General features: G+C 36.6%; 6 protein-coding genes across 7 annotated transcripts; 4 read left to right on the top strand and 2 right to left on the bottom strand.

Annotated features, from left to right (window-relative positions):
• Nucleotides 1–2,664: 2,664 nt before the first annotated feature.
• LOC101900198 (dedicator of cytokinesis protein 7) lies at nucleotides 2,665–12,082 on the top strand. 2 transcript variants are annotated; one of them, XM_011293429.3, is made up of 12 exons: nucleotides 2,665–2,838; nucleotides 2,942–3,026; nucleotides 3,108–3,286; nucleotides 3,349–6,421; nucleotides 6,492–6,601; nucleotides 6,661–7,747; nucleotides 7,811–8,406; nucleotides 8,465–8,732; nucleotides 8,789–8,969; nucleotides 9,032–9,581; nucleotides 9,639–9,677; nucleotides 9,974–12,082. In XM_011293429.3, the coding sequence occupies exons 1-12, from the start codon at nucleotides 2,798–2,800 to the stop codon at nucleotides 9,993–9,995; spliced, it is 6,231 nt and encodes a 2,076-aa protein (XP_011291731.2). In that variant the 5' UTR covers nucleotides 2,665–2,797; the 3' UTR covers nucleotides 9,996–12,082. The 2 variants fall into 2 exon arrangements, with proteins under 2 accessions (XP_011291731.2, XP_005181695.2); XM_005181638.4 differs by having other exon boundaries at nucleotides 9,639–12,082.
• A 499-nt stretch (nucleotides 12,083–12,581) lies between these two features.
• Nucleotides 12,582–16,689, bottom strand: LOC101900026 (ATR-interacting protein mus304). The gene is made up of 4 exons (XM_005181637.4): nucleotides 14,723–16,689; nucleotides 14,218–14,665; nucleotides 13,090–13,269; nucleotides 12,582–13,032 (listed from the first exon to the last, which is right to left on the bottom strand). Exons 1-4 carry the CDS (start codon nucleotides 16,577–16,579, stop codon nucleotides 12,782–12,784), a joined length of 2,736 nt encoding a protein of 911 aa, XP_005181694.3. The 5' UTR covers nucleotides 16,580–16,689; the 3' UTR covers nucleotides 12,582–12,781.
• Nucleotides 16,690–16,877: 188 nt separating this feature from the next.
• Nucleotides 16,878–18,125, top strand: LOC101899857 (DNA-directed RNA polymerases I and III subunit RPAC1). The gene is made up of 2 exons (XM_005181636.4): nucleotides 16,878–17,117; nucleotides 17,183–18,125. The coding sequence occupies exons 1-2, from the start codon at nucleotides 16,981–16,983 to the stop codon at nucleotides 18,036–18,038; spliced, it is 993 nt and encodes a 330-aa protein (XP_005181693.1). The 5' UTR covers nucleotides 16,878–16,980; the 3' UTR covers nucleotides 18,039–18,125.
• A 597-nt stretch (nucleotides 18,126–18,722) lies between these two features.
• Nucleotides 18,723–19,544, top strand: LOC101901080 (DAZ-associated protein 2). Its single transcript, XM_005181643.4, has 3 exons — nucleotides 18,723–18,814; nucleotides 18,872–18,936; nucleotides 18,999–19,544. Exons 1-3 carry the CDS (start codon nucleotides 18,799–18,801, stop codon nucleotides 19,419–19,421), a joined length of 504 nt encoding a protein of 167 aa, XP_005181700.3. The 5' UTR covers nucleotides 18,723–18,798; the 3' UTR covers nucleotides 19,422–19,544.
• A 224-nt stretch (nucleotides 19,545–19,768) lies between these two features.
• Nucleotides 19,769–21,414, bottom strand: LOC101899683 (eukaryotic translation initiation factor 3 subunit I). The gene is made up of 3 exons (XM_005181635.4): nucleotides 21,261–21,414; nucleotides 20,550–21,039; nucleotides 19,769–20,482 (listed from the first exon to the last, which is right to left on the bottom strand). Exons 1-3 carry the CDS (start codon nucleotides 21,261–21,263, stop codon nucleotides 20,001–20,003), a joined length of 975 nt encoding a protein of 324 aa, XP_005181692.1. The 5' UTR covers nucleotides 21,264–21,414; the 3' UTR covers nucleotides 19,769–20,000.
• A 1,205-nt stretch (nucleotides 21,415–22,619) lies between these two features.
• Nucleotides 22,620–23,647, top strand: LOC101899528 (protein SCO1 homolog, mitochondrial). The gene is made up of 2 exons (XM_005181634.4): nucleotides 22,620–23,174; nucleotides 23,233–23,647. Exons 1-2 carry the CDS (start codon nucleotides 22,742–22,744, stop codon nucleotides 23,592–23,594), a joined length of 795 nt encoding a protein of 264 aa, XP_005181691.2. The 5' UTR covers nucleotides 22,620–22,741; the 3' UTR covers nucleotides 23,595–23,647.
• Nucleotides 23,648–26,682: the final 3,035 nt, after the last annotated feature.

Here is a 26,682-nt window from a genome sequence, read left to right on the forward strand (position 1 = left end):
ATGCAACAACTTCAGATTTGCAGGTGTTTTCATTTTTTTCTTTTTTTTTGTAAACAAACAAAATTATACTTGCTTTAAAAAATTAATAATTATTTTGACACATTGTCATAATGAATATTTATAGCAATTGGTATTGAAGCTTTATTATTTTTTGAATCATACAATTCAAAATTCATTCGTTTTTTTTCACACAAGCCCACATTTTTGCCGACACTTGTACAAAACTCTGAAGGCGGTTGTGGTGGCGGTGGTGGCTCGAGAGGGGGAGACAAATAAACGTGACTCGTGGGTGAATTTATTGAGATCACAATTTTGTTTTATTTTTTTGTCTGTTTGTTCTTCATTGATGTTACGAGTTGATGACTTTGTACAGATCTATACATACATATGTATGTACAAGTGTATGCTGTTATAGGCCACAAATCCAAAGTCATATTCAATTGATCTCATTTCATGTGAAAGGCATCTTTTGAAATGTGTTTTTGAATTGAAGCATCAAATTGCGAATGAGTTCAATAGAAGAGGCAACACAACATAGATCGGCATTTCTGAAAAAAAAATGAAAACAATTTCAATTTTTTTTTTCATACATAAGTGCAGATGTTTCGAATTAAATATAACTCTTGAATTAATTTGTGCTAAGTAGTGGAATTGAAGTAGTAGTTTTCGAATCAAGTTGATAGGCGCCTTGTTTCAAGGTTTTGCGATGATCTATAGTTTAAACGTGCCAACCTTTAAACACATATGCTCTGTTCCAGAATCTAAAGACATTTACTACTTTTGTAGTTTTTCGATATCACGAAAAGTTTTTGTAACAACATTTTTGTATTCCTGCAGGTTCTGGAACAAAGCAATAATAACGCTGTTTTATCGTAAAAAATGTGTTTACTAAATTTAAGTAACTCTGAAACAACTCCGAAACAAGGGATGTTAATGACAATCAGCTGATTTTAGTTTTTGCATAGATAAACAACAAATGCCATGGAAGAAGAATGCAGGTAGTTGCATCGACACAGTTGCTTGAACAATGAACTGTCAAACCAATTTTGATATTGACAATTTTTAATGAAAAATTATTAAAATTTGTAAAATTTTTTGAAAATTGCATATCATAACAACCTCCGATTGGTGTCATATAAACAAAAGCCTATATAAATATATTTATTTTTGGAAAAAAGTTTAAAAAATGTTGACATATCAATGTTCCCAAGCGTTCCCAAGCAAACTTCAAATGTAAAATGAAAACAATTTGTTTAATATATTAAACGGGGTACACACTATTAGATTTGTTGGACATCCGTCAATTTATCAAATTAGATTTACAGGCATATAGTCCGTGCAGGCTACCAAAAAGTGATTTTCGAGAAAAAATGATTTGCTAAAACTGTATTTATAATTGGTTTGGTGAATTTAAAAATAATTAAAATTTTGTGAATTATTACAAAAAAAAAAAACAAGTAAAATTGTATCGTTCGGGTTTGCCGACAGATGTATACCCCCAGCCTTGAATTATGATTATTCAAACTGTCAATCCTTTATGAGGAAGGTTCCGAAGCAGCTACGCAATATTGTCCAATTCGTTACTGACCTTAGACTGATAGAAATATTATAACGTGCCAGATTTGGACGGTATCGACTACTTCCTGTACTATATGTGAGATATGTGAAATGTTTTGGAAAATCTGAAAATATGCGTGAGTTAACAGATATGGCGGACCGAAGTGTTCCATTTTTATATCTCATCTAATACAGATAAAAATATTGGTATGTGCAAAATTTGAAAGAAATCGAACATTTCTATCTAATTTCAGGCGAAATCATAAATTTCGATAAATCAAATATTCATCTTAGATTTCTGGTTGAGAGACATATTCAGATATAGCAGTACGTAAAAAATCGTTGTCTTGTTTTGCAACATGTAGGGTAACTTTTCCCACTATTTACTCTGCTCCAGAGCTTGAAATAACAATCTTTACTCGGTAACCGAATTTTTCTTAATGGTACGAAAAAATACCACTAATTGCCTTTATTTAAACTCTTCTCCCGCATGAACATTTATACAGTTATTACCGCATTTTCGCTTTCTGTATATCTATATTTTATTCCTTTAAATGCATCAGATTTTCAATATTTCTTGTTCAGAATAAACATAATGGAGGTCACACAGGTAACCAAGCGTCCTTCAACCTTTCTTATATTCCTATCGTGGTAGAAGATTAAAGGTGATGCATCAACCCTTAGGAACAGTGATATGTCAAAATTTTTGACAAAAAATAAGTAGTAAATATGCTTTCTTATACGGAGGTTATTATCGTATACATTTATCAAAAGGTTTTACAAATTTCAATTAATTTTCATTAAAAATGTTTAATTCCAAAATTGTTTTGACAGTTCACTGTCCCAGCAGCTGTGTCGATGCGACTACCTGTATTCTTCTACCATGGTTCCTACTAAATCTACTAGTAAATTAGAGTTGCTATTGTCTTGTGTAAACGCCAGTTAAAATAATACTTTTCCATGACTTCAAGATGTCGCCCTTGTGCTTAACTTCACCATATGATTTCCATCAATTTTCGATAACTGAATGCGAGCACACCGATTTCGGCTAACAAACACAAATCAAGCATTTGTAAACATTGAATATCGTGTGTTCATCATCTCTAGTTGTCAAATCAAATACATACAGACAGGAGGAAAGACCGAAAATAATAAACAAACAGATTTTTTCCCGAGAAAAATATGTTTTGATTAACGAATTAAAATTGCATTTTGTACGAAAATCTACAACAATAACAACATGTCTGGAAGTCAACGTTCATTTGCCCAGAAACTGTCTAGGTATGGACGATTCCATAAATAGCAAAACCAAGTCATGAAAAAAGGGCGAGGTCGTCGAGACAGAAAATTTAATTATTAATCCAAAATGCTCTTTTATTTACAGGACCCATGCATCCGATGTTCGCAAAAATGTGGTCAGTTGTCATATGCAAACCAAGACTACGGATTCCATTATGTGCTCTTCCACGGTAAGTTCCTGCTTAGGAAGATATTCATGTATTCCTTGATATTTAGGTGTGTCACCATTTTGTTTGGCTTCCTTTCTTTAGCTTTCATTGACCGAGCCCGTGGAACCGTTGGATTATGAGGAATTTCTTAATTCCCACATGAACACCATCAATCGGGATCCTTTGAAGAATATTTTGGATTTTCCTCCGGGTGATGTTATGGTCAAGACCATACCACGTAAAATACGAACCATTGATCATGTAGTGCCAAAAGAAAATATGTAAGTGTTATTAATAGAACATGTGAGTGCTCTTTTCCCTATGAAAAATATTTCAATTTTAGAGCTGAATTACCGCAACACATCCAGGAGTGTGTCAATTGCTATACCCGTCCCTGGAAAGTGGTGGAATATTCCCAGCGTCATTACTCCAGTTCTTGTTGTGCCCGTGAGCGCATTGATCGCGGCACCATTAGTCCCTCCGCCTATCAGCAAGAATTTGAAATCGATAAAGAATTTGCCTCATTCGATGAATCCTCTTTGACTGACCAGAGTACTAGCTGCACACCCAGCTCTAGACAATCTATAGCCAGCTTATCATCAGTTAGCTCTTGTACTGATACACTCACACCACGAGGCTCTTGGGCAAGTTTTGATTTGAGACGATCAGTAAATGATCCTCTGATACCGAATTTACTCGATGATGTTCCACCCGAACATGTTGATCAAACGAATGAAATGAAACGATTGGTAGATAGACAGGAAGCTCTATTCTCCTTATATCCCGAAGCAGACCCCGAAGATGTCATAGAACGTAGATTGGCTGCCGAATTTCCCATGGAACATATGGGCCATCGAATTTTTGTTAAATGTCTCCAACTGCGCTTAGAATTGGAAGTGGAGCCTATCTTCGCCTCCATGGCAATTTATGATGCCAAGGAAAAGAAAAAAGTCTCCGAGAACTTTTACTTCGACATGAATTCCGATACGTTACGAAGAATGCTGAACACCCATGTACGCACGGCCGATGAAAGTACCCAAAGTAGATCGGCCATCTTTGATATAAGCTATCCCAGCAATGATTTGTTTTTGGTCATACGTCTGGAGAAGGTTTTACAGGGTGACATTAAAGACTCTGTGGAACCTTATATTAAGGATGACAAAGATAAGTGTCGTGAAAAGGCCAAAATCAATGCCTCCGATTACTGTGAGAGATTGGGAAAGTATCGCATGCCCTTTGCTTGGACAGGCATATATTTGACTAATATATTCCATGGTGATACTTTTGAGGGCAAAGACGGTAAAGATGGCCAGGAAAGGGAGTCAGGAGGATCCTTGGGTTCAGCCGCCAGTTCGAATAGTTTAGATCGCAAATCATCGACCAGCAGTTTTGATCAATTGCGACGCAAAGCCAACGACATGAGTGGTACCCTAACGCGGCGAGGATCGCTAGAGCGTAAAGAGAAACGTAGATCATGGTCTCCGGATGATTTTGCCAATGTTGTGGAGTCCTTTAGACCGGTGACCCTAACAATATCCAGCTTTTTCAAACAAGAGGCTGATAAAATGAAAGATGAAGATTTATATAAATTTCTAATGGAACTCAAAAGGCCCAGTTCGGCAATGAAGAAATACAAATGTATTCCAGGTTCTATAAAACTGGAAATTTCACCTTGCCCTGATGATGTCAAAAACGCGCTGACACCAGAACTGGCCAAACTCGATCCCTATCCACCGGATAAAACAAGGCCCATAAAAGAGATTTTGGAGTTTCCTACCATGCCAATTTATAATCCACATTATACCTATCGTAATCTCTTGTTTGTTTCACCCAAGGAACTGAATTTCTCCTCAAGAGCAGGATCAGCCCGTAACATAGCGGTACGTGTCCAATTGATGGCAGGCGAAACACAAAATGATTCTCTCTGTGCAATATTTGGCAAATCTTCGTGTCCTGAATATTCCAATGAGGCATTTACGGCAGTGAACTATCACAATAAGTGTCCGGGATTTTATGATGAGATAAAGATCGCCTTACCGGCCCATTTGAAACAAAATCACCATTTGCTTTTCACCATCTATCATGTTTCGTGTCAGAAAAAGCCTCAAGATGTCCAGCCATCTGTGGAAACTCCTGTGGGCTATACTTGGTTGCCTTTGATGGAAGATGGCAAGTTGAAGGTGGGAGAATTCCAATTACCCGTTATGGTAGAACCACCACCGGAAAATTACTCCTTTATACCGCCCAATGTCCATTTGCCGGGTACCAAATGGTTGGACAATCATCGCCCCGTTTTCACCATATCTGTGGAGGCTGTGACATCGCTGCATACCCTAGACCCCAATTTGGATCGTTTCTTTTTGATGTGTGAGTACTTGGATTCGCGCAAAATACCTCCACGAATTGGTGAGGGCAACATGGAAAGTGAAATGAAGAAATGCCTTTTGGAAATTGCAAATGCCGAACGGGAGCCGTTGGTTAAGAATTTGCATTTAGTTTTGGATAAGTTAATCGAACTATTGGTTACCACTTATAAAATCGGTGGCCAAACATTGTCCTTGGGTTCGACAGTGTTTGAAGTTCTGTGTTTGGTTTCGGCCAACTTGTCCATACTCAACGATGATTTGGTGATTGATCAACATGGACGTCAGTCCCTGCTTTCGACTTATGTTCAGTTCCAAAGTAAGATACCACATCCGTTTAGTGGTAAAAGACGTATAACCTGTAGCCGTAGCAATGCCGAGGAAATGCATTCGTCTAGTTCCTCGTCGGATACCTATAGCATCTATGACAATGTGGTGGCTGGCCGGAGTCTGGATCGCAAAGAATTGGCAATGGAAATGTCACCAACATTTGTGGCCGGCAGAGATGGCCAAGTGAGGTTGTTGCACGAGGAGTTAGCCCTGCACTGGGTTGTGGCAAGTGGCCGGGCCGCCGATCTGGCCATGAGTAATTCATGGTTTTTGTTTGAGTTAATTTGCAAATCCATGATTGAACATTTGGCGGTGACATTGACACTTCACTCCCCACGCAAGCAGCGTTTTCCCCATCAATATACCGATGATATTTCCACTCTGGTCCATTTGGTGACCACCAAGGTTGTGGGTTATCACAGCAATGAACCAAAGCTGGCCCAGAGTTTGAATGCCAGTTTGAGTTTCTTTATATTCGATCTGTTTAGTGTCATGGATCGTGGTTTTGTCTTCGGCCTAATCAAGACCTATTACAAGGTGTTGATTTCGAAAAATGCCTCCATACCGGATTTGATGAATTATAAAATTGATTTCTTGCGCATTGTTTGTAGTCATGAGCATTATGTGGCATTGAATTTGCCCTTTGGTACTCCCTACACAACGAAATCGGCGCCCTGTAGCCCCACACCCAGCACAACCTCAAATAACAGTGGAACCTCATATGTAAGTGTTTCTAGGGTCTCGAATATTAGTTTTGAAAGATCTAACTATGATTTTGTTGAATCTCTTTTAGGGTTCCATAGAGAGGGCTGCCTTGCATGCGGATCTAAGCATTGATTTCAGGCAGCAACACTTTTTGGTTGGCTTGGTTTTGAGCGATTTGGCCACGGTTTTGGAAGTACCGTAAGTGATGCGAGTTTTGAGATTTGTATTTTTATTTATTGATTGGTATCTTCGTTTAGGAATCCTCAACTTCACGGCAAGGCCATACGTTGCATTAAAAACTTAATGACTTCCCACGATTTGGATCCCCGTTATACAGATGCCGAAGCCAGAGCCCGTGTGGCAGCTTTGTATCTACCTCTTTTGGGTATTATAATGGATGCCATACCCCAGTTACATCAATATTTGACCGATTCCAATGATCGTCTACACAATATGGGCCTCCTGGAAGACTATCAGGGACCGAATACCATGATTTCCACCACGACCATAAGTCCTGAGGTGGCATATGCAATTTCAGGCTCCCGTTCATATGCCTTTACCGATCAGGTGAAAAATAAATCACCTTTGAGCAGTGAAAATACTCGCCATCTGCTCGTTTGTTTTGTGTGGGTTTTAAAGAACTTGGAGAAGACCACATTGTATCGATGGACCTTAGGCCTGTCTCCGCATCGTGTCCATCAGATGTTGCAGGTCTTGAATGCTTGTTTGCCCTGTTTCGAATATAAGGGACAAAAACGTTTGCCTGTCCTCAAACGGAATACCCAAAGTTTTCGCAAGACCACAGATTTAAAGGATAAATTGGAGGAATGTATACGCGGCACAAATTCTGCGCGTTATGATTTGATACAACGTCGTAAAGATCGCAACTCCACCGAAAAATTCCGTTGGAAAAAGGATCAAATGCCATATAGGACACAGTTTTATGATACCGCCGTCAAAGCTGATCCGGAAATGGAATTAAGTCAATTTATTGAGGGTTCTTTGGCCACCGAAATTACATTGGTTATTTTGGATTGTCTGGAGATTATCGTACAAGTGGCCACACATTCGGAAATGCATCACAATTTGTTGGGCACAGTGTTGAAAGTGTTGCTGCATGCCCTGTCACGCAATCAAAGTACTTTGGCATTGAAAAATCTCTTCTCCTCGCAGAGGTCTTTGATTTTCAAATTTCCCAATCTATTGTTTGATGAGGAGACTGATATCTGTGCTGACCTTTGTCTGCTATTGCTTAAGCACTGTGGTTCAAATCTACCGGGCATAAGGTCCCAGGCAGCCGCCTCTTTGTACCTCTTGATGAGACAGAATTTCGAAATTGGCAATGTAAGTATATTTGGAGATTTTTAAAAAAGAAAATTTGTATAAACATCATGCCCCTTTTTGTAGAACTTTGCCCGTGTCAAAATGCAGGTGACCATGTCTTTGTCCTCCCTGGTTGGTACGAGTTCATCATTTAGCGAACAATCCCTGAGACGAGCCTTGAAAACCATATTGGTCTACGCTGAATCCGATACTGATTTACAGGAAACCTCATTCCCAGAACAAGTACAGGACTTGTTGTTCAATCTACACATGATCCTTTCGGACACTGTGAAAATGAAAGAATATCAAGAAGATCCGGAAATGTTATTGGACCTTATGCATCGCATTGCCAAGGGTTATCAAAATAATCCCGATTTACGTTTAACCTGGCTGGAAAATATGGCCAAAAAGCATCGTGAGCGTGCAAATCATACCGAGGCAGCCATGTGTTTTGTACATTCGGCTGCATTGGTGGCAGAATATCTCAGCATGTTGGAGTCGCAGACCCATTTGCCGGTGGGTGCGGTAAGTTTCCAAAAGGTTACACCAAACTCCCTGCTCGAGTCTGCCGTCTCAGATGATGTCCTCAGTCCCGGCGAGGATGGTATTTGTTTGGGTAATCATTTTACGGAGTCGGGGCTAAAAGTTCTCCTCGAAGAGGCGGCCAATTCTTTTCAAATGTAAGTCTTAGAATATGGCATTTGGTTTGAAATATATAATTGCTATTTCTGTTTATAGCTCCGGCATGTATGAGGCCATGAATGAGGTCTACAAAATCCTCATACCCATTTGTGAGGCAAATCGAGATTTTCAGAAGTTAAGTAAAATCCATGGCATATTACAGCTGGCCTACAATCGTATTGCCCAGTTGCAGGGGAAACGGGTGTTTGGCACCTATTTCCGTGTGGGTTTCTATGGAGCCAAGTTTGGTGATTTGGATCAACAAGAATTTATATACAAGGAACCAACCCTAACCAAGTTGCCGGAAATATTCAGTCGTCTACAGGTGAGTTATATACTGGAAATTTATAGAACTGTTTTCAATGTTTTTATTTATTTTAGAATTTCTATGCCGAACGTTTCGGTCCCGATTCTGTGCACATAATTAAAGACTCAAATATTGTGGATGTGAATAGCCTGGATCCGGAGAAGGCCTACATACAAATCACCTATGTGGAACCCTATTTTGAAAATTATGAATTGAGGCACCGGGAAACCTACTTTGATAGGAATTTCAATATAAGTATGAAGGAGGAGTGGGAAAATTTTCGATTTATTTGTAACCCTGTTTGTTTTATTTTCCAGAACGTTTTATTTTTGCCACACCTTTCACCAAAAACGGCAAGGCTCATGGTGAGCTACATGAACAGTGCAAACGGAAGACCATCCTGACAACAGCCAATCATTTCCCCTATGTCAAGACACGCATACAGGTTATCAATCGGCAACAAATTGTGTTGGAACCCATTGAAGTGGCCATTGAGGATATACAAAAGAAAACTGTGGAATTGGCTGCTGCCACTAATCAAGAACCGGCTGATCCGAAAATATTACAAATGGTCTTACAGGGTTGCATAGGAACGACAGTAAATCAGGGACCCATGGAAATGGCTGCAGTGTTTCTTTCGAATCTCTCCGATGGTGTTACCATACCCACCAAACATCAAAACAAATTACGTCTTTGTTTCCGGGAATTCTCCAAACGATGTGCCGATGCTCTCAAGAAAAATCGTAATCTGATTTTATCCGATCAAAAAGATTATCAGCGAGAATTGGAGCGTAATAATGAACGTTTTGTGGAGCGCTTGACACCGTTGATTACATTGACACCCACGCAGGCGCAGGGTGTTGTTAAGTGAGTTTTTGCAAATAAAAAAATTGGAATAAATTTTAATTTGTTGATAAATTTCAGGGCAAATGCAGCCAGCAATCGTGGAACTCCCTTGAAATGGTAATTTCCCAAGTACCATGCTCTTTTGAATTATCGAATTTTTCGTTTATTCTTTCTTATAATTAACTTCAAAGTATTATTTTTTAGATATATTTATTGATGTCTATTTACACATGCTTTTTACCCCCCAAGTAGCTATACATACACCTCTATATATATAGCTTATATCATAACACAATTTCTTGTTCTTCTTCTTCTTTTTCCTCATCCCACTTACATGTCTGTGCTCATAAATGGATTTCTCGAATACCGTATTTTTTTCTAATTTATTTCATTTTTTCTTGTATTGCTATCAGTGTTTCGGATTATTTTAAGTAATTTATGGCCATAAACCATATACATTTATATAAGTAAGAAGATATTTTTTTACACATCAATATCATTCATATTAGCATAGTTTTTGATACACATTATTCAATACACAATTAATATTTGGGCATTTTAATGGAATTTAATTTGCTATTTACATTTTTTTGTATTACAACTTTCACTTTAAAGAAAATATCAAAACCCTATTTCGAAAACCAAATAAATAACCAAAAATTAGTTACAAGATACAAACATACATACACAATACATCATTTAATTCGTACGATTTGAACAAAACCATCTAAATTGGATTTTTGAACGAAGGCTGAACTTTAATTGGAAAACTACACGTCTGTCATTGGAAATAATAATACTTTTGATGATTAGTTCAAGTGACAACCTCAAAGAGAATTTTCGACGATCGTAAAGTTCTAACCGCCATCAAGAGGGCGCCACCAGTACTGCTCTGTCAGACTGCCATTCTGGGTTTGAATTTTTTCTCTATGAAAATGTGGAATGAAAAATCTTTTTTTTTTAATATTTAAAATGTTTTCTCCCTCAGGTTTTTGGAACAAAGCTGAACACCTATGAGTAATGCCTGAGATTCCTATACCTAGAGGTAGGCTTTTCATTGTGAACAAATTTCGATCGGAATAAATTTGTAGTATATACCCTACACCACATAGTAGTAGGTGGTATTATGTCTTTGTGCATTTGTTTATAACATGGAGAAGGAAGTGAGATAAACCCATAGTTACTTTTGAGGATCTTCATAGAATCACTTTCTCAGTCGATTTATGCATGTAAATCCGCCCGTCCGTCTGTCCATGTATTCTTGTGAACAAAATGAAGGTCGCATTTATTATCCGATGATGAAATATTCCTAACAATATTTGTTTGGCCCAAGGACAAACCCTACTAAAATTGGAGAGAATCGGATTTAATTTAGATATAGCTCCATATATATTAGATCAACCGAATTCGGGTTAATTGTGCACCAATGACCAATATAAGTTCAAAAGTCTTGAATTTTGCCACATACAACCGAATTCAGTCCAGAAGCAAGTACATCAAATTCGGAGAAAATCGGTTCAGATATAGCTATAGCTGCCATATATATGTTTCGTCCGATTTGGTGTTTAAGTCTCTCACATTCGTAATATGCATGCGACAGCAATGATATTTGGTGCCAGATATTAGATGCAGCCCAGAAATACCTCTGACAAATTGTATCAAGATCGATTCAGATTTGGATATAGCTCCCCTTTGTATCTTCAACCGATTTCGGGATAATTGGGCTCCAACTGGCCAATATCAGTCCAAAAGTTCTGAATTTTGGTACATCCAACCGAATCCCGTCTAGAAGCAAGTACACCAAATTTGGTGAATATCGGTTCAGATATAGCTATATCTCCCATATATAGGTTTTATGCGATTTGGTGTTTAAGTACCTCACATTCGTAATATGCATTCGACAACAATGATGTTTGGTACCAGATATCATTTACAGCCCAAAAATACCTCTGCCAAGATCAGATTTGAGTATATCTCTACCACTAGAGTTCCTATCTCCCACCTCTCAAATATCCTATCCTATGTCTCTTGTTGATCTTGAGGCTAGATATCTAATATTGCAGTGGCCAGTCATTATCGTAACGTCAATGTAGCAATAGTCGAAAAGGGTGGACATGTAATCGCTAAGTGTATTTATTACCTTCACCTAGGATGTTCTGACTTATTAATATGTTCAGGATTCGAGCATGATCCAGCGTATTCGTGCCATATTCCAGCTTCCCGTAGTCACACTTTCTTCACTTACCCTCATTGACAAACATTATCAGTTCTCTACTTTTTATTTAATGTATTCGATGAGCAAGGAAGATGATCGGAACTGAAACGGGCTACCTAGTTTCATCTTCCTTCGAACCTGAATATAAAAATTCGGGTGAACTGTGAAAATTCTCTGTCTATAGGGTGTTATTGTATTCCAAGATAGAATTAACGTTAGACATGTTGCTTCAGTGGCCAGACGCACTAAATGCTCTGAAGTGATTGTAAATTGGGAAAAGCTAAAATAATGCCAAACCAAAAACAAAGATAAATTAAAAAAATTTAAAGTTCAAAATCTTACTATGAAAAATTCTCCGGATCCATGTTCCGATGACAGAATCCTTCAAAAAAATATATTTTAAACTAAAGTTTAAAATCGCACCGCTTTCATTGGATACTCTATTCGAAAAAGTGCCATAGAATAACCTAAAAAATTATTCATTAATTCATGTAAAGAATAAAAATCATTAAGCACATAAAAAATGTCACAGCACTTACAAGACAATACACACATATTGAACATACTGAATTGGAAACATACATTTGACATACCGAAAAAAAATGACACTAGCTTTAGTCATCCATCATAAAATCATTCATGTTACGAAATATGCAACTCATATTTTTTGTACTGGAACAATTATCAATTATTATCAACCAAAAAAGGTTTATATTAATAATATAATCAGATATTTTATACTTTTGATATAAAATAATAGCATATTTGTCAACTTTACAACAACATAATCATCGAAATAAACAATATTCAATAATCCAATTGTGTTTTTTTATTAACTATCTTTTTTTTTCCTTTTTTTTTGTATAAGAAAGTAATCTAAATTTACAACTAAGTTGTACTATAATTCCTAAAATGAAATGTATTTACATAATTTGTTCTCATAACAATTTATAATTTCTGTTTTTAACAAATAACAATACTAATGGGTTTTGTGTGTTTGTGTGTGTCACTGGAAATTAAATGCATATCCCTTGAAAACTTCAAAGAACTTCTCCTCATCCGATGCTGTTTCAATTAGTCCCAAACGATTTGCAATTTTGGCTGCTTCATCTAAACTATTTAAAAGTATGTCTTGGCCATTATCTTTGGTTAGGCTTTGCCATTCGTTTAAGTCGGCAACCACTGTGTGTAGGTTTGTCTCATCCGCAATGTCTTTGGGTATAACATGGGAATTTTGTATTTTTTGTAAAAATTTTACTGAAAGAAAGAGGTTTTGAGCTAGTTTTATATAATCCATGTAGTTTGGTAACTTACAATCAATTTCATTAAAATTCAATTTTTTGGCATATTCCGACCACCATTTTAAAATCAAACTGAGATAGTATTTCGTTGTTGCCTCCGAGTCACGAAATAAACATGTCAAATAGTAGTCACAGAATACCATGTGTAAAAGCTGCACAGACAAGCGGGAAATTTCAGTTACTTCGTCAGTACCTGTAACAATAGGGAGGGAGGTTAGTTGATAGAAAATAAATCAATTTAAGAGTTATGCCAGGTTTATCATTCTTAACAATCTTCATGTCTTCTTCTATTTTTGTTCGCTCTTCGTTTTATGAATTGCTCTTGGTTATCAAAATAAGTTGTTCTACTGCAAAGCAGATGGACCCAAAGCAGATATACTGTAGACTAGACCGTCTCAGATGTCACCTATTGCATCATAAATGGGCACAGATGCTTTCAGCTATAGAGTAGATGGGTCCAGTTATCATCTACTGTGGAGTAGATGATCCCAGATGTCATCTACTGTGGAGTACATGAGCCCCGATGCCATCTACTAAGGAGTGGGTGGTCGCAGATGTCATCTGCTGAAGAGAAGATGGCCTCAGATGCTATCTACTGTGGGGTAGATGGCCTCAGATGCCATGTATTGTGGAGTAGATGGCCTCAGATGCCATGTATTGTGGAGTAGATCTACATCTACATTGGAGTAGATGGCCTCAGATGCCATCTACTGTGGAATAGATGGCCTCAGATGCCATCTACTGTGGAGTAGATGGCCTCAGATTCCATCTACTGTGGAGTAGATGGCCCCAGATGTCATCAACTGTGGAATAGATGGCGCCAGATGCCATCTACTGTGGTGTAGATGGCGCCAGATGCCATCTACTGTGGAGTAGATGGTCCCAGATGTCATCCACTGTAGAGAAGATGGTCCCATAAGCCATTTTCTGAAGAGAAGATGGCGAGGAAACAAGTTCCAGTTCTGATATATTTTCGAGGCTTATAGTAGAATCCAAACCGGCCTTCATTGCAGTGTCAAAACCTACCGTAGGCAACTTCAATCTTGATCTGAGTTTTATCGAAATACAACAAAGCTTTGGCACACTTTTCGTTGCATATGAAATTTTTGATTTTTCAAATTTTAAAAAAACCTCTACTTACAATATTCCATTTTGTGAAAAATCCATTGTCGCATCAGTTGAAAGACCAACGTTACCACGCTGAGGCACAATTTTATATAACATTCACATTGGGTTGTGGATATTATGTTATTGATGTTTGTACTATCGACGGCCACCGATGTTGTTGCTTTTACAGTCGAAGAAGTGCTAGTTACCGATCTAGTTGTAGAATTTTGTTCAGTTGTCTCAAATGCACCAGCATACGTTCGACTTGAGGTCGTTTCATCACCAGCCGATTGGCAATCCATTTCGTCGTCATCTTCATCGTCATAAATTGGTAACATTTTGTGTATAAACTTGGGCGGTTGTATAAAACAATGATAGGCAAAACGTATATGATTCCAGCAGATATCAACCAACAGCCTAAAGTGTTCCAAATGCAGGCCGGCACTTAGGGGAAAGGCAATTTCCAGAAGACCACAATAAACCTGAAAATAGTTGAAATTTAATTCTTATTTGAAATCAAAAATATATCTTTTCATTACCTGCATGAAACACGAATCGTTGGAAAAGCGATATGTGGATTTGACACGATCTGCCACAAAAGTTCTTTCCGGACTATTAACGCACAGCATATCGAGAATTTGTGGCAATTTACAACTTTCAAACAAGCATATGGATATTTCGCGAAATATCCAGGCGCATGGTCTGGTAAAGACTATATGCTTCATGAGATCCACTAGCATTTCCACACAAGAGTTTTCCACATCCTGCGACATGTGATGCAACATACTTTTAAGCCAAACCGAAAAGGCTTCCAATACTCCAAAATGCTCACAAATGCCACAGGCGAAACCCAATGTCACAATGGAATCCGTTGCAATTTGTAACAGATAATATTCGCCATGTTTATAACGCAGCAATGCCAGGGCCAGGGAGGCCTCACGTTGACACATTATGGCCAATATGGCAATATATCTTCGAAAGCAAAGACATCTCTCACGTTCATATATTTCACTGGGTTGTTGCAGCAATCGCTTTGAATATATCTTCGAATCACTTAACGAGTAATTGTGGTAAGGATGTACCTCGCAGTATTTCAAAAAATACAAAGTTTGTGTGTATGACCAGAATTCTGGGAAGACCTTGCACACAGATTCTATACATCTGTCAATAAAGTCATTGGGAACCTCGTGAACAGCCATTAGCTGCAGTTGGGCCAAAAGAGTCTGAATATTTTCCAATTCTCGTTCGAACAAAGTCTTGCGTTTAACAGTTCCTCCCTTATCCAAGGAGGAGTCAAACACCGGAGGATACAATTCAATATTTTCGTCATTTGTATCGGGCGTTATATTCAGATCCAATGATTGCATTTTCATGAGACATTTTTTTAATTTCTTGTCTTGTTTGCTGCCGGAAGCAACCTCGGTTCTATTCACCAAAACCATACTCTGCTGCAGTTTTTGTGTCTCATCGGCCTGTTTCATTTTCATACGTGATGTTTGGGCCTCCTTCAGTCTTATCTCGGCCTGTTGCGCCTCTACCTTTTTGGCCAGTTCGGCAATTTTCAGTTGGCACTCTCCCTTCACAGCCTCGGTACTGAAAATCTTTTCCATTTTTAAATTGTTGGCCTGCTGTTTTAGGTGTCGTAGTTCATCGCGCAGCAATGACACTTCACCTTCCTTGGACTCTATTTTGGATTTAGATTCCGAGAGTTCGTTACTGATTTTAACGTTTTCTTTCTTTAAAGCATCAACTTTTTCCATTAGGAACTTTATTTGCCTCTCTGAGGCCAGTTGTCTGCGAGCTGAACTTTGGACGGATGCGCAACTAGTGTCCTGCAGACTGTTGCCTTGGGTTAGTCTAATTTCGAATATATCCTCTGACTCGTTTGTTGGCTTTTGCGATGGTTGCTTTTCTGATTGCCTAGATTTCGTTAATGCAGACGAGGAAGCAGCGGACTTTGAAGGCGGTGGAGGAGTCAGAGGCTTTTTAAAAGGTGCCGGATCTTGCTTCTCTACCACTGCCATTAGATCATCGTCCTCATCATCAAACATTTGCGACAGTATATCCGGTCCTGGTATATCGTATGTTGCTGCCGGCATTTGTGTACTTGTTGTGGCAGCGCTCGCAAACTCGGTGAATGTTATTTCCGTTTCAGATATGAGAGCATTGTTATTCGAGCATGATTTGGCCACAGCTGCTGCCTCAGCCACCTGGGTGGCAAGGAGTATCACATCATCATCGTCGTCGTCCCAAAAATTATTTTGATCATTGTTGGAGGAGCTTGTCTTCGACGTAGAAGCCGCATTATGTGTTGAACCGCGATTTATGCTAATATCCAGTTTTGGCTTTTTCATATTGCGGCCAAATTCCTTCATGGGCTGGAAACGTTTTGCCATTTTGCATTGAAAATAAAGCTATTTACAAGGATAACAATTTTCTTATTTTTCTCTCATGTTAAAATTGCGAATGTAAAAGTCCCGCTATTAGGGATAGGTAAATCGACTTCCGATTAATTGAATAATCGACTTTGAGTATTTGAGCCGAGTACTCGACTATTCATAGTCGTTTTTTCGACTTATGCTATGTTCTCATTGCAATTTCAATCACGTTGTTATAGTCGAGTACTCGTCTTTTACCCAAGTCAATAGTCGAGTTTCAGTACTCTAAGTCGATTATGCCATTAATCGTAAGTCGACTTACCTATCCCTAATTTTAATGTTTACATTTTTAGCACGTGTAGCTGTAGCATTTTAAACATAGAATTTTTGTTAGTTTGAATAAAAGGACGAAAATAAAAATGCCGGCATTGGAAGAAAAACCCCGATTGTATATGGACGAGTATAAACTCAAACAGGATCCTCACGATTATGGCCTGGCAGATGAGCCAATTGATATTGAAACATACAAGGCAAAAATGAGAATTGTGATTGTCAGGTGGGCAGGGAAATACTGTAGATTCTTGAAGCATTGGAAACATATAAATACTCCTTACTTTCTAGATATGAAGGTGATGAACTAGAGTTTGACTTAATTGGCGTGCATCCAGCTTTTGCCAATGCTTTTCGCCGATTAATGCTTAGTGAAGTTCCTAGCATGGCCTTTGAGAAAATCTATATTTACAACAACACATCTATTATACAAGATGAAGTGTTGGCCCATCGTCTTGGCCTGATACCATTGAAGGCAGATCCTCGTTTGTTTGAATATCGTAGCGAAGAAAATGAACAGGGCACCGAGCATGACACACTGGAGTTTGAATTAAAGGTGAAATGTACGCGACGCAAAGATGTTAAAGATTCTTCAAATTTCGATACAATCTATAAAAATCATAAAGTACATTCGGGACAAATTAAATGGTTGCCACGCGGCAAACAGGCCCAGTTGTACTCCGAGTCCGATGTTGGTTGCATACATGATGATATTCTAATATCACAAATGCGTCCCGGCCATGAGTTTGATTTGAAAATGGTTGCCGTTAAAGGTATTGGCAAAGATCATGCCAAATTTTCTCCAGTGGCAACGGCATTTTATAGACTGTTGCCCGAGATAAGATTGACACGTGAAGTCAAGGGCAAAGATGCCCAACTCCTGCAAAAATGTTTTTCACCTGGAGTCATTGGCATAGATGAGAACGATGTGGCCTATGTTAAAGATGCCCGTTATGATACGTGCAGCCGTAATGTCTACCGTTATCCACAATTGGCCGATTCGGTTGAAATGTCAAGGGTGCGTGATCATTATATTTTTAATGTCGAATCGGTTGGTGCACTCAAACCCGATGTCATATTCGTTGAAGCTGTAAAAGTATTGAAAAAGAAATGTCGCAAATTTCTGGAAGAAATTGAAGCAGCGTAGATATATAAATATTTTATGTTTACACCAAATGTATGGCTATAAAATTGTTTAAATTGTACTCCTAGGAAATAAAAATTTTAAATTTAATTGCTTTGTTTTAAGCGTTTTTATGTAGGTTTGGATTTTTATCGCAGATAAATACTACTTTTTGAACAACTAAAGTTAAGAGAAATAGAGTGGTCCATGTACAGAAATACAATTTTTGCAATTCTCCATTCTATGATTTTTTCTAAGAGAATTTCACTCAATGAGAAAAATTTATTAATTCATGGAAGTTTTAATAGAAGTAACCGCTTTCTTTTGATTTTTTTAGAAAAAATATCAGATGATTGTTATTGAAAAATCAATTCCCTGATAAGAACTGAATTCAGATTTTTCTCCATTTCTATGGAATCCTTAGCATGAAATTCCACATTAGCCCTCAAAATCGCAGAGCAGATGACTATTTTTGTTGTTGATTGTATTAATCATCAATGAGAGAATTAAGGAGACTTAAAATAACAAAATAGCTACTCTGTATTTTTATACGCTATAACTTTTTCAGAATTAAATAAATAATAATATTAATAACTAGGAAAAATATGAATAAACACTTAACATTTTTAAAGTAAGATTTGTTGTTATAAATGTTCGTGATTTTTCGATATAAATATATAAAGTGGGCAATGACATCACTTTCCATTCATAGTCGCCTTGTGTTTCTCTTTATTGTCAACAAAAGAAAGCAAGGCACTCAGTATTTTCAATTCAGAGCGACGAAATGTCGAAATCAGACGGTAAGCTTTTCTTTCTAAAATTTATTAAAAAAATAATAATAGAGTTTTCAACTTTAGGAAAATCAGGAAACATATATCCAACAGGACCAACCGAGACTGGGTTTGTCAATGACAATTTCCAAGTAAGTGCGTTGTTTCTTTTTTTACATTTTGTTCTACTTACACTTGTGTTATTTCTTTCCAGAGAGGCCCACCTCCCCCCTCATATGAAGAGGCACTCAGAATGTCGACAGCACCATCAACGTATGTCCAATCCCAATGTTATCAACAACCAACTCAACAACCCTATCAATTTCCAACTCAACAAACCATGACGTATGCACCCTCTGCTGGGCCAAGTTCTTCATATGGCTACGTTAATCCGTATCCAGCTCATATTCAACAACATCAAAATTATTATAACACAGGAGCCACTGCAAATGTGAGCCACATGTCCCCAAGTCATAACGTTTTAGAATTTCACAAGCGTGCTGAATTAAGAACAACTGCAAATGGAGCCATAACAGTTCCCCCACCACCACCAGGCTGTGCACCCACACCAGCCCAATTGGCTGCAATGTCTGGACAACCAGTTATGATTAAGAAAAAGAAAAATTCTTTCTTTTAAAATTATCGTTCAATGTATTTATGTTTCAATTTCAGTATATTATGTAGTTACCTCTTATATATTATCCATATACCTCAAACAATTGATTAAATGTTGAATAAAATGTTATTAAAGGCCTTGGAACTGTGTCTAGTATTATAAAATATTGGACATTTTATATAGACATTCCCATATATGTGGGATTTGCAACGTATTTGTTTTTCCGTAAAATAAATAAATGCTGATCTCACTACAGATCGCAGTTCCCATGACTATAAGAGTTTTGAGGCTGCGATAGTGCAATTTTCTTACTTTTTCCAATATGTTTTACAGTAACCTTCCCATTACTCACGAAAAAAACATCCAGATTTCTTGGTTTGGCCTTTCTCCGTGTCCTTGAATAGATTTGTTTATTAATTTTATTTTCATACATGTTTGACACATTAAACACAAACAAATCTTCCAATTGTAGGCAGGCTACTCTCATTTATTTATAGAAGGAATATATAAATTATTCTTTAGTTTTTGTTTTTTTTTAGTTGGGTGGTTTGAACGACTGATTATGGAAATTAAAAAAATACACGTAGAAAATATTTGTTTCTAAAATAGTGGTTCGTAGTAGGTACTATCGAATGTATTAACACGCACAAAACCATCTTCACCGCCGGAAGCATAACTTCTACCATCAGGATGGAAGGCCAAACTGTTGATGGGACCAAAATGACCCTTAAGACGGGCGAATTCTTCTTCGTAGATTAAATGGAAGAAACGGGAATCGAATTTGCCAGCTTTTGTTGATGTTGTTGTTACTTCCATGGCATCTTGACCACCACCCAAAACAACGTGATCCATAATGGGACTGATAGAAGCAGAGTTGACGGGTCTCTCAGTCTTGTAGGTCTTCAAACACATCAAAGATTCCGAGTCGAATAATTTGGCGGTTGTATCCTTGGAAGCTGTCACAAACATGGTACCATCCTTGTACATTTGCATGTCGTTGATACTGCCTGTGTGGTCATTGACCGAATTGACTTCACGTCCTTTTCTAATATCCCAAATCGAAATTTGACCATTGTCGTGACCTGTAATAAAAAAAATATAATTTTTAATTAGAATTATGCAGATTGTGTCATTTCAAATTATACGTACCGGTAATGATTGTTTCATCCAAGGATCCCCACAACATTGAGGTAATCTTTGACTGCAACATGGGTATGCGCAAAATAGGATTTTGTTCAGCCAAACTGGAATCAGCTGTACGAACATCAATAATAAAAAGTTCAGAGTTTTGACCCATAGCCTTGTCTGTGGTATATGCAGCCTGATTGCCCGAGTAGGAAAAGTTGCAAGTACGCACAGATGACTTGGCCGGTATCGAAGCAATCACCAGACCATGCTCAACGTCCCAAATTTTAGTTGTCATATCACCAGAGCCAGTAATGAGTTTAGAAGTTGTCCAGTCAACATCAAGGCACCAAATGGCACCTTGATGGCCATCATAGGTTCCTAGACGTTCGCCGTTGTTTGAGTACCAAACATTGGGCTTTTGATCTTTGGAACAAGAGAACAATAAATCTCCTTCACGGTTGTATTTGATTTGCGTAATGGAACGCTCATGGCCCTGGAGCATTAAAGGTCTCTGTAAAAGAATAATTGACACATGTTAGTTTCTGAAATTGCACACAACTTTTCGTTGGGTTAATAACAAATCTTTAACGCCTAGTTTCTAGGTTATGTTGTACACAAATTTCCCAAACATTTGGAATGTCACTTTAATAGCGGAAACTGCATATTTTCGATCGTCGTGGAACAGTTCACTTTTTAAAGAAATGTATGGTAATAATTGGTCATGCTATTTACCATCTTTAACTATTATATATCCCGTTTATTCCACTAAAAATATTTTGCAAATTCCATGCACTAAAATGAGAGACGTCAAAAGAGCGTTCGTGTCACAGTGCAAATTAAGCGAAAAGCGTTCTGTCGCTAAAATGACATGAACTGTTTACGTCTACATTTAAGGGCGATATGGGGAAATACTCCCATGCTACAATAATTTACAAGTTTATTCATAGAAATCAACTGAATACAATTCACTGTTTATCATTGTGATATAAAAAAATGTGTGTATTCGTTTCATAAATAAAATACCTTGTAAAATACAATATTTTTGTGTTCATTTTCAATTTTTACTAAATAAATATTATAAATATTTATATTTGCAAAGTTTGTAAGTTAATTTTAACAAGGTACTACAAGCTAATGCTATGTTCTCATTGCAATTTGAATCATGTTGTTCGCTCTCAGAAGTAGGTACACGAATTAACCCGTTCATACGGCACGATTCGTAATTCATAGTAAAATAATTCTTTCTTCAAAAATTTTGTTTGTTGATTTTAATGGGAATTTTTACGAATATACATGAAATTATCACTAATATGAATAGAAGAAATTATTAATTTTACAATTTTCATTCATGTTTCAACATTTTGTGTAAAAGTTGACACTTTGAACATATTTTTCTATTTTTAAATTCTGCTGGAGAGACATTTGTCAAACATTTTTTCTGCCGATACAAACATTTTGAAAATATTAAGGGCTAAGTTCATAAGAAGCTTGAAGTCATGGCTAGGCATATTAATGTCAAACTATAATGGAAAACAACGGCTGGATTTTAGTGCGGCTCTGTAATCCCTTTGTAAAATGTCACAAAATATGCCTAGCCATGACTTCAAGCTTCTTATGTACTTACCTCTTTTTTTTAGTTTCCTGTGGAAATTTCAATTCGTGGACAAAATGCATACCACGGATGGGAGAGAAATCTAAATTTACTTTCGCTTGAATGTACATACGCAATTCAACATTGTAGTTTTCATTTATAATTTTCAGTCCTCCCAAAATTTCATTAAATTTTTCTATTTTGAATTTTTAAGTCATAATTAATTTTTTTCGATAAATGCTTTCATTTGTTAGGGATGGCACACATTTCATCTGAGAGTGATTTCAGTGGAATAAAGAACAAAAACCTTTGTTCGCTTAGCAAATTTTGTGTAGGGATTTAAGTAGATATTTCTAATTAATGGTCGAACAAGGAATAGAGAGCCTGTCATGTGAACTTAGCATTAGCATCAAAGAAAAAAATAAGGTGAATTAAAGGAACTAGTTGAAACAATATAACTAAACGAAGAAAGTGCTGCATATAGTCCCCATCATTCCCTTCACAAAACAGTTCATTTGAACTTCTCAGCTGGTAGTTTTCAGGTGTTATCCAGTTTCCAAAGGCATTTACGTAAAATTTCCTTATTTATAAGATAAAACATACACAGTAAATATTCACAGCCATGTCTCGACAAATGCAACGACTTTTTACAGCCTGCAGGAGACAAGCATTTAGTCAAAGTGAATTATCCAATGGCCTGCTCAAGCAAAACATTGTTAGGCAACAACGTCGTTTGGTTGCTAGCGACCCGGTAAAAGGCAAGGGACCCATAACATGGAAAAGTGCCGCCGCTATTGGTGGTCTAGGAGCTGTTGGTGTTGCCTTTATGTTATATGTGAAACATGAAAAAGAAGAGGCAATTTTAAAGGAACGCAAAAGGCAGTTGGGAAAGGCTGCCATTGGTGGTCGCTGGGAACTCGTTGATCCCAAAGGCAATCTACGTAAATCAGAAGATTTTCTGGGTAAATGGTTGTTGATTTATTTCGGCTTTACCCACTGTCCTGATATTTGCCCAGATGAATTGGAGAAGATGTCGGCTGTTGTTGATGAAATTGGTAAGACAGAGCATTCTTTGATAATGAGTCATGAATTAATTTTGTTGCAAAATTCTAGAAAAATCTCCCCAAAATCCTGAAATCCAACCCATATTTATAACAGTTGATCCGGAACGTGACACCAAAGAAGTCGTGGACAAATATGTAAAGGAGTTTTCACCCAAGTTGTTGGGCCTAACTGGCACTGTTGAACAGATCAGTAAAGTATGCAAAGCTTTTAGGGTATACTTTTCTGCTGGTCCCAGAGATCAGGACAACGATTACATTGTGGATCACACGATTATTATGTACCTTGTAAACCCTGATGGTGAATTTGTTGATTATTATGGACAGAATCGTGACAAAGATCAGTGTGTGAATTCGATCTTAATGAACATTGCCAAATGGAATTCTTTAAATAAAAAATCATGGTTTGGTTAAGTAAAATGCAATGGCCACATTTGCACAATATAAATTGTGTACAAATTTTGTTATTGCTTTGTTTTTTATTATGATTTAAAAAAAAAAGTAACATTTTTGCTAACAAGAAATTTATCTTATTGCACAGCACAAAACTGAAAATCGTTTTGAAATAAAAAATAATGTTAACAAAAAGCTATATAATAAATGATTTACAAGACACTTCAAGTTCCGGGGGCAACAAGTTTTGCAAGAAAAACACATTAAAGTTTGGGTTTCAAAAATTTATTTCAATAATCGGGTTTCATTCTTCATCGTCTTTATTATATATATATTTGCTTTAAAGATATTTTTTTGGGTTTTAGAAAATTTTTTCTTCCTCTTTTATTTGTTTTTACCTTTATGTTTTGTTGTTGCTGTTTTTTTTTTTTGTAACTACTTATCGTTAGAAATAGATGGTGAGTGTGGGTTTCTTACTTTTTTTGTTTAATTTTACACAATGCAACGAACGATTACATATGAATATGAGTATTATGTTTGTTATCATTTTTCATTATTCTCGTCTTGAAAGATTTCATTTGTCTTGAGTTCTTATTAAATTTTTTACAATACCCGCCGGTATTGTTAAGTATTTAAACCTAAGAGTATTTCCTTTTATGAATTTGTTCAACTATTTTTTTGTTTGTTTGTTTTTTTTTTTTTTTTTGCTGCTGTTGTAGTTTAATATATTATATATATTTTGTTTGTCTTTTTATATAAAAATTTAATTTAATTGTATATTAAATGTGGTTTGTTGGTATTTGTTTTTATTGAAGTGATTCAGTTTTCTTTTTCAATTCTGGTTAATGGTAGTATCTACAAAAAACGTTATAAGTGGTGGTGTTTTCAGTTTGGTTGTATCTTCTATTCATTTGGTTTATTATTTATTTTATAAGCATTTTAGATTATAAATGTATTTTATGTTCTTTTGTTCAATAGGTATTTCCCAGGGAACCACATGCGGCATGATGATTTTGTTTCGTTCTTTTTTTTTTTTTTTTGTTTTTGGTTGTAGAATTTAGGCATTATATTAATTGCTTTTTAAGGTTATGTCTTGTTTTAATATCCTGTCGTCGTATAACATGCTACGATACGACAACAATCCCTTTTGAAATGATTTTGTATTAATGTGGGGAAAACTGAAAACAATGGGTCTATCGAAAAGTACTACATTTTAAGGTGTTACGCTGCTACCAATGAGGATAACACATAGATGGATCACAATTTCTAAAAAAATGAATTAGTTCTCACATATATTTTATTGCAGTTTGGTATTAATTGGGCTTTGTTGATAGCGGTTTCGGAAATAGTTTTTTTTTAAATAATCTGCTGTATTTCATAGAATACCACACGTAATGCACCCGACAAAGTAAAGAAAATTGCGTCAGCCAAACACTAACGAAAAATGTTATCGACAATTCCAGCCAAGTGATTCAGAAGTAAACTAAACTGTGTGTAATAACGGTTGATCAAAAAACGTTCAAATTGATTAGAGTTATTTTCACATTACTGAATATCAGCCTGCATTATAAAATGATGTTGTTTTAAAAATGAACCCGTGTATATTTCTTAGAAAGATAATTGTCCATAAGAATTCGAAATCTCGAAGTAAAAAAATCTTCCCAAATTCTCCTAAGTTTCAATTGGCGATACGGTTTTATTGGGGATCTCATTGGCTGAAAGCCAACATATGTAAAACAGATATTAAATTAGTAAAGCCTGATTGATTCACCACCATAAGGTGAATTTATTTGGAAAATCTAAATATGTGACAGTTCTAAGATTCGAGGTTTTACAAACGGAGTGACCCTCCATACTATGGTGGAGAGTATAAAAATAATTACGGACAAATCCAACAGAACAAGTTTACATCGAAAAGTAACCAAAATAGAGGGAGCAAGCTTCCCCCTCTCCCACATTTTTGGGAATTTTCGAATATAAGATTCCGCAAGAAAAAAATTGTAATTAGCTGGTAGAGCTACCAGCTAATTACAATTTTTTTCTAAGTGTGCCCGACTGCTGCCAATTTTGTGTATATATATGTTGTTTTAAAAATGAAAACAAAATATTTTCAAAACCAATGATTGGCAGACACGTACATTGCGGTTCGCGCATTAAAAATATTAACCAGTTTGGCCATGAAATCGAAAGATTGAACAATTAAGGTCATATTTTTGAGAGAAAAACCAGACATTTAATTAATTTTTCGCGCTATTAACTCGTTTTAAAAATGAGAGAAAATAAAAAAAAAAATTAAAAAACTTGTATATAATTTTGAACGAATCTGACAGGAAGCGGATATTAACGTGAGACGCAGGTTGATGGGGGGAACCAGCGTCACATGATCGGTCTTCTAACACTGACCCTACACTGTAGGGTCTACACTGTAGGGCCTACAGTAATAATTCTATCTTCACACTCTTTCATCACCCTTTTCTTTCTTTTACTATTCTTTCTAGGACGAACACAATGGACCAGTAGGTTTCCGAGTGGAACGGTTACCAAACTGCAACCGCGCATACTTTAACCTAAACCTATGTACTAAAGGTGAAAATTATGTCTTTGTTTTTTTTTAATGTTTACATTAACACGCATCAAATACGAGTCGCAATCTCCCTTTATACTTCATTTTTTGGGGAAAGTGTCAAAGTAAGAATTATTCTAGATCAAATTCAATTGTGAGTCTCTGACCAAAAGAAATTTGTGTACTAAATAGGAATCATAAAAAATAGCACAAATTGTTGATGTTATAAAACATTGTTTACTTTTGAAAAAAAGTACCCCTTTTTCTAATTCGCTGCCAATTTGCTGCAAATGTTATTATAATTTCACTGTACAATAGTCTGTCTAGTTTGTGGAAAAAAGTTATTCGTGATGGAATTCAAGCGAGATATTGTAATTTCTTTATATTTAGCTGGAAAACCACAAGCATTTAAATGTGAATAAATCTTTGGTGTCTCGTGCCATCGCTCGTTACCGTGCTACTGCTACGCTACCAGTAGCCCGACGTCAAGGAAGTTGACGGAAGAAAACAACAACATCAGCAGAAATGGTACGAAAAGTAAAAAAG

The sequence above is a fragment of the Musca domestica genome, unplaced genomic scaffold, assembly GCF_030504385.1.
Source record: "Musca domestica strain aabys unplaced genomic scaffold, Musca_domestica.polishedcontigs.V.1.1 19, whole genome shotgun sequence".
NCBI lineage: Eukaryota > Metazoa > Arthropoda > Insecta > Diptera > Muscidae > Musca > Musca domestica.

What these genes read in the sequence shown, in the direction of transcription:
- LOC101900198 (XM_011293429.3), top strand. Translation starts at nt 2,798, where the DNA reads ATGTCTGGAAGTCAACGTTCATTTGCCCAGAAACTGTCTAG. An exon ending in AAATATTCAGTCGTCTACAG is followed by an intron (nt 8,733 to 8,788) that starts GTGAGTTATATA and finishes TATTTATTTTAG; the next exon opens with AATTTCTATGCCGAACGTTT. An exon ending in TGATAGGAATTTCAATATAA is followed by an intron (nt 8,970 to 9,031) that starts GTATGAAGGAGG and finishes TTTATTTTCCAG; the next exon opens with AACGTTTTATTTTTGCCACA.
- LOC101899683 (XM_005181635.4), bottom strand. An exon ending in GGATGAAACAATCATTACCG is followed by an intron (nt 20,483 to 20,549) that starts GTACGTATAATT and finishes TTTTTATTACAG; the next exon opens with GTCACGACAATGGTCAAATT.
- LOC101901080 (XM_005181643.4), top strand. An exon ending in TTGTCAATGACAATTTCCAA is followed by an intron (nt 18,937 to 18,998) that starts GTAAGTGCGTTG and finishes ATTTCTTTCCAG; the next exon opens with AGAGGCCCACCTCCCCCCTC.
- LOC101900026 (XM_005181637.4), bottom strand. Translation starts at nt 16,579, where the DNA reads ATGGCAAAACGTTTCCAGCCCATGAAGGAATTTGGCCGCAATATGAAA. An exon ending in ACGATTCGTGTTTCATGCAG is followed by an intron (nt 14,666 to 14,722) that starts GTAATGAAAAGA and finishes AACTATTTTCAG; the next exon opens with GTTTATTGTGGTCTTCTGGA. An exon ending in TTTTCACAAAATGGAATATT is followed by an intron (nt 13,270 to 14,217) that starts GTAAGTAGAGGT and finishes CTATTGTTACAG; the next exon opens with GTACTGACGAAGTAACTGAA.
- LOC101899528 (XM_005181634.4), top strand. Translation starts at nt 22,742, where the DNA reads ATGTCTCGACAAATGCAACGACTTTTTACAGCCTGCAGGAGACAAGCA. An exon ending in GGCTGTTGTTGATGAAATTG is followed by an intron (nt 23,175 to 23,232) that starts GTAAGACAGAGC and finishes GCAAAATTCTAG; the next exon opens with AAAAATCTCCCCAAAATCCT.
- LOC101899857 (XM_005181636.4), top strand. Translation starts at nt 16,981, where the DNA reads ATGCCGGCATTGGAAGAAAAACCCCGATTGTATATGGACGAGTATAAA. An exon ending in ATGAGAATTGTGATTGTCAG is followed by an intron (nt 17,118 to 17,182) that starts GTGGGCAGGGAA and finishes CTTACTTTCTAG; the next exon opens with ATATGAAGGTGATGAACTAG.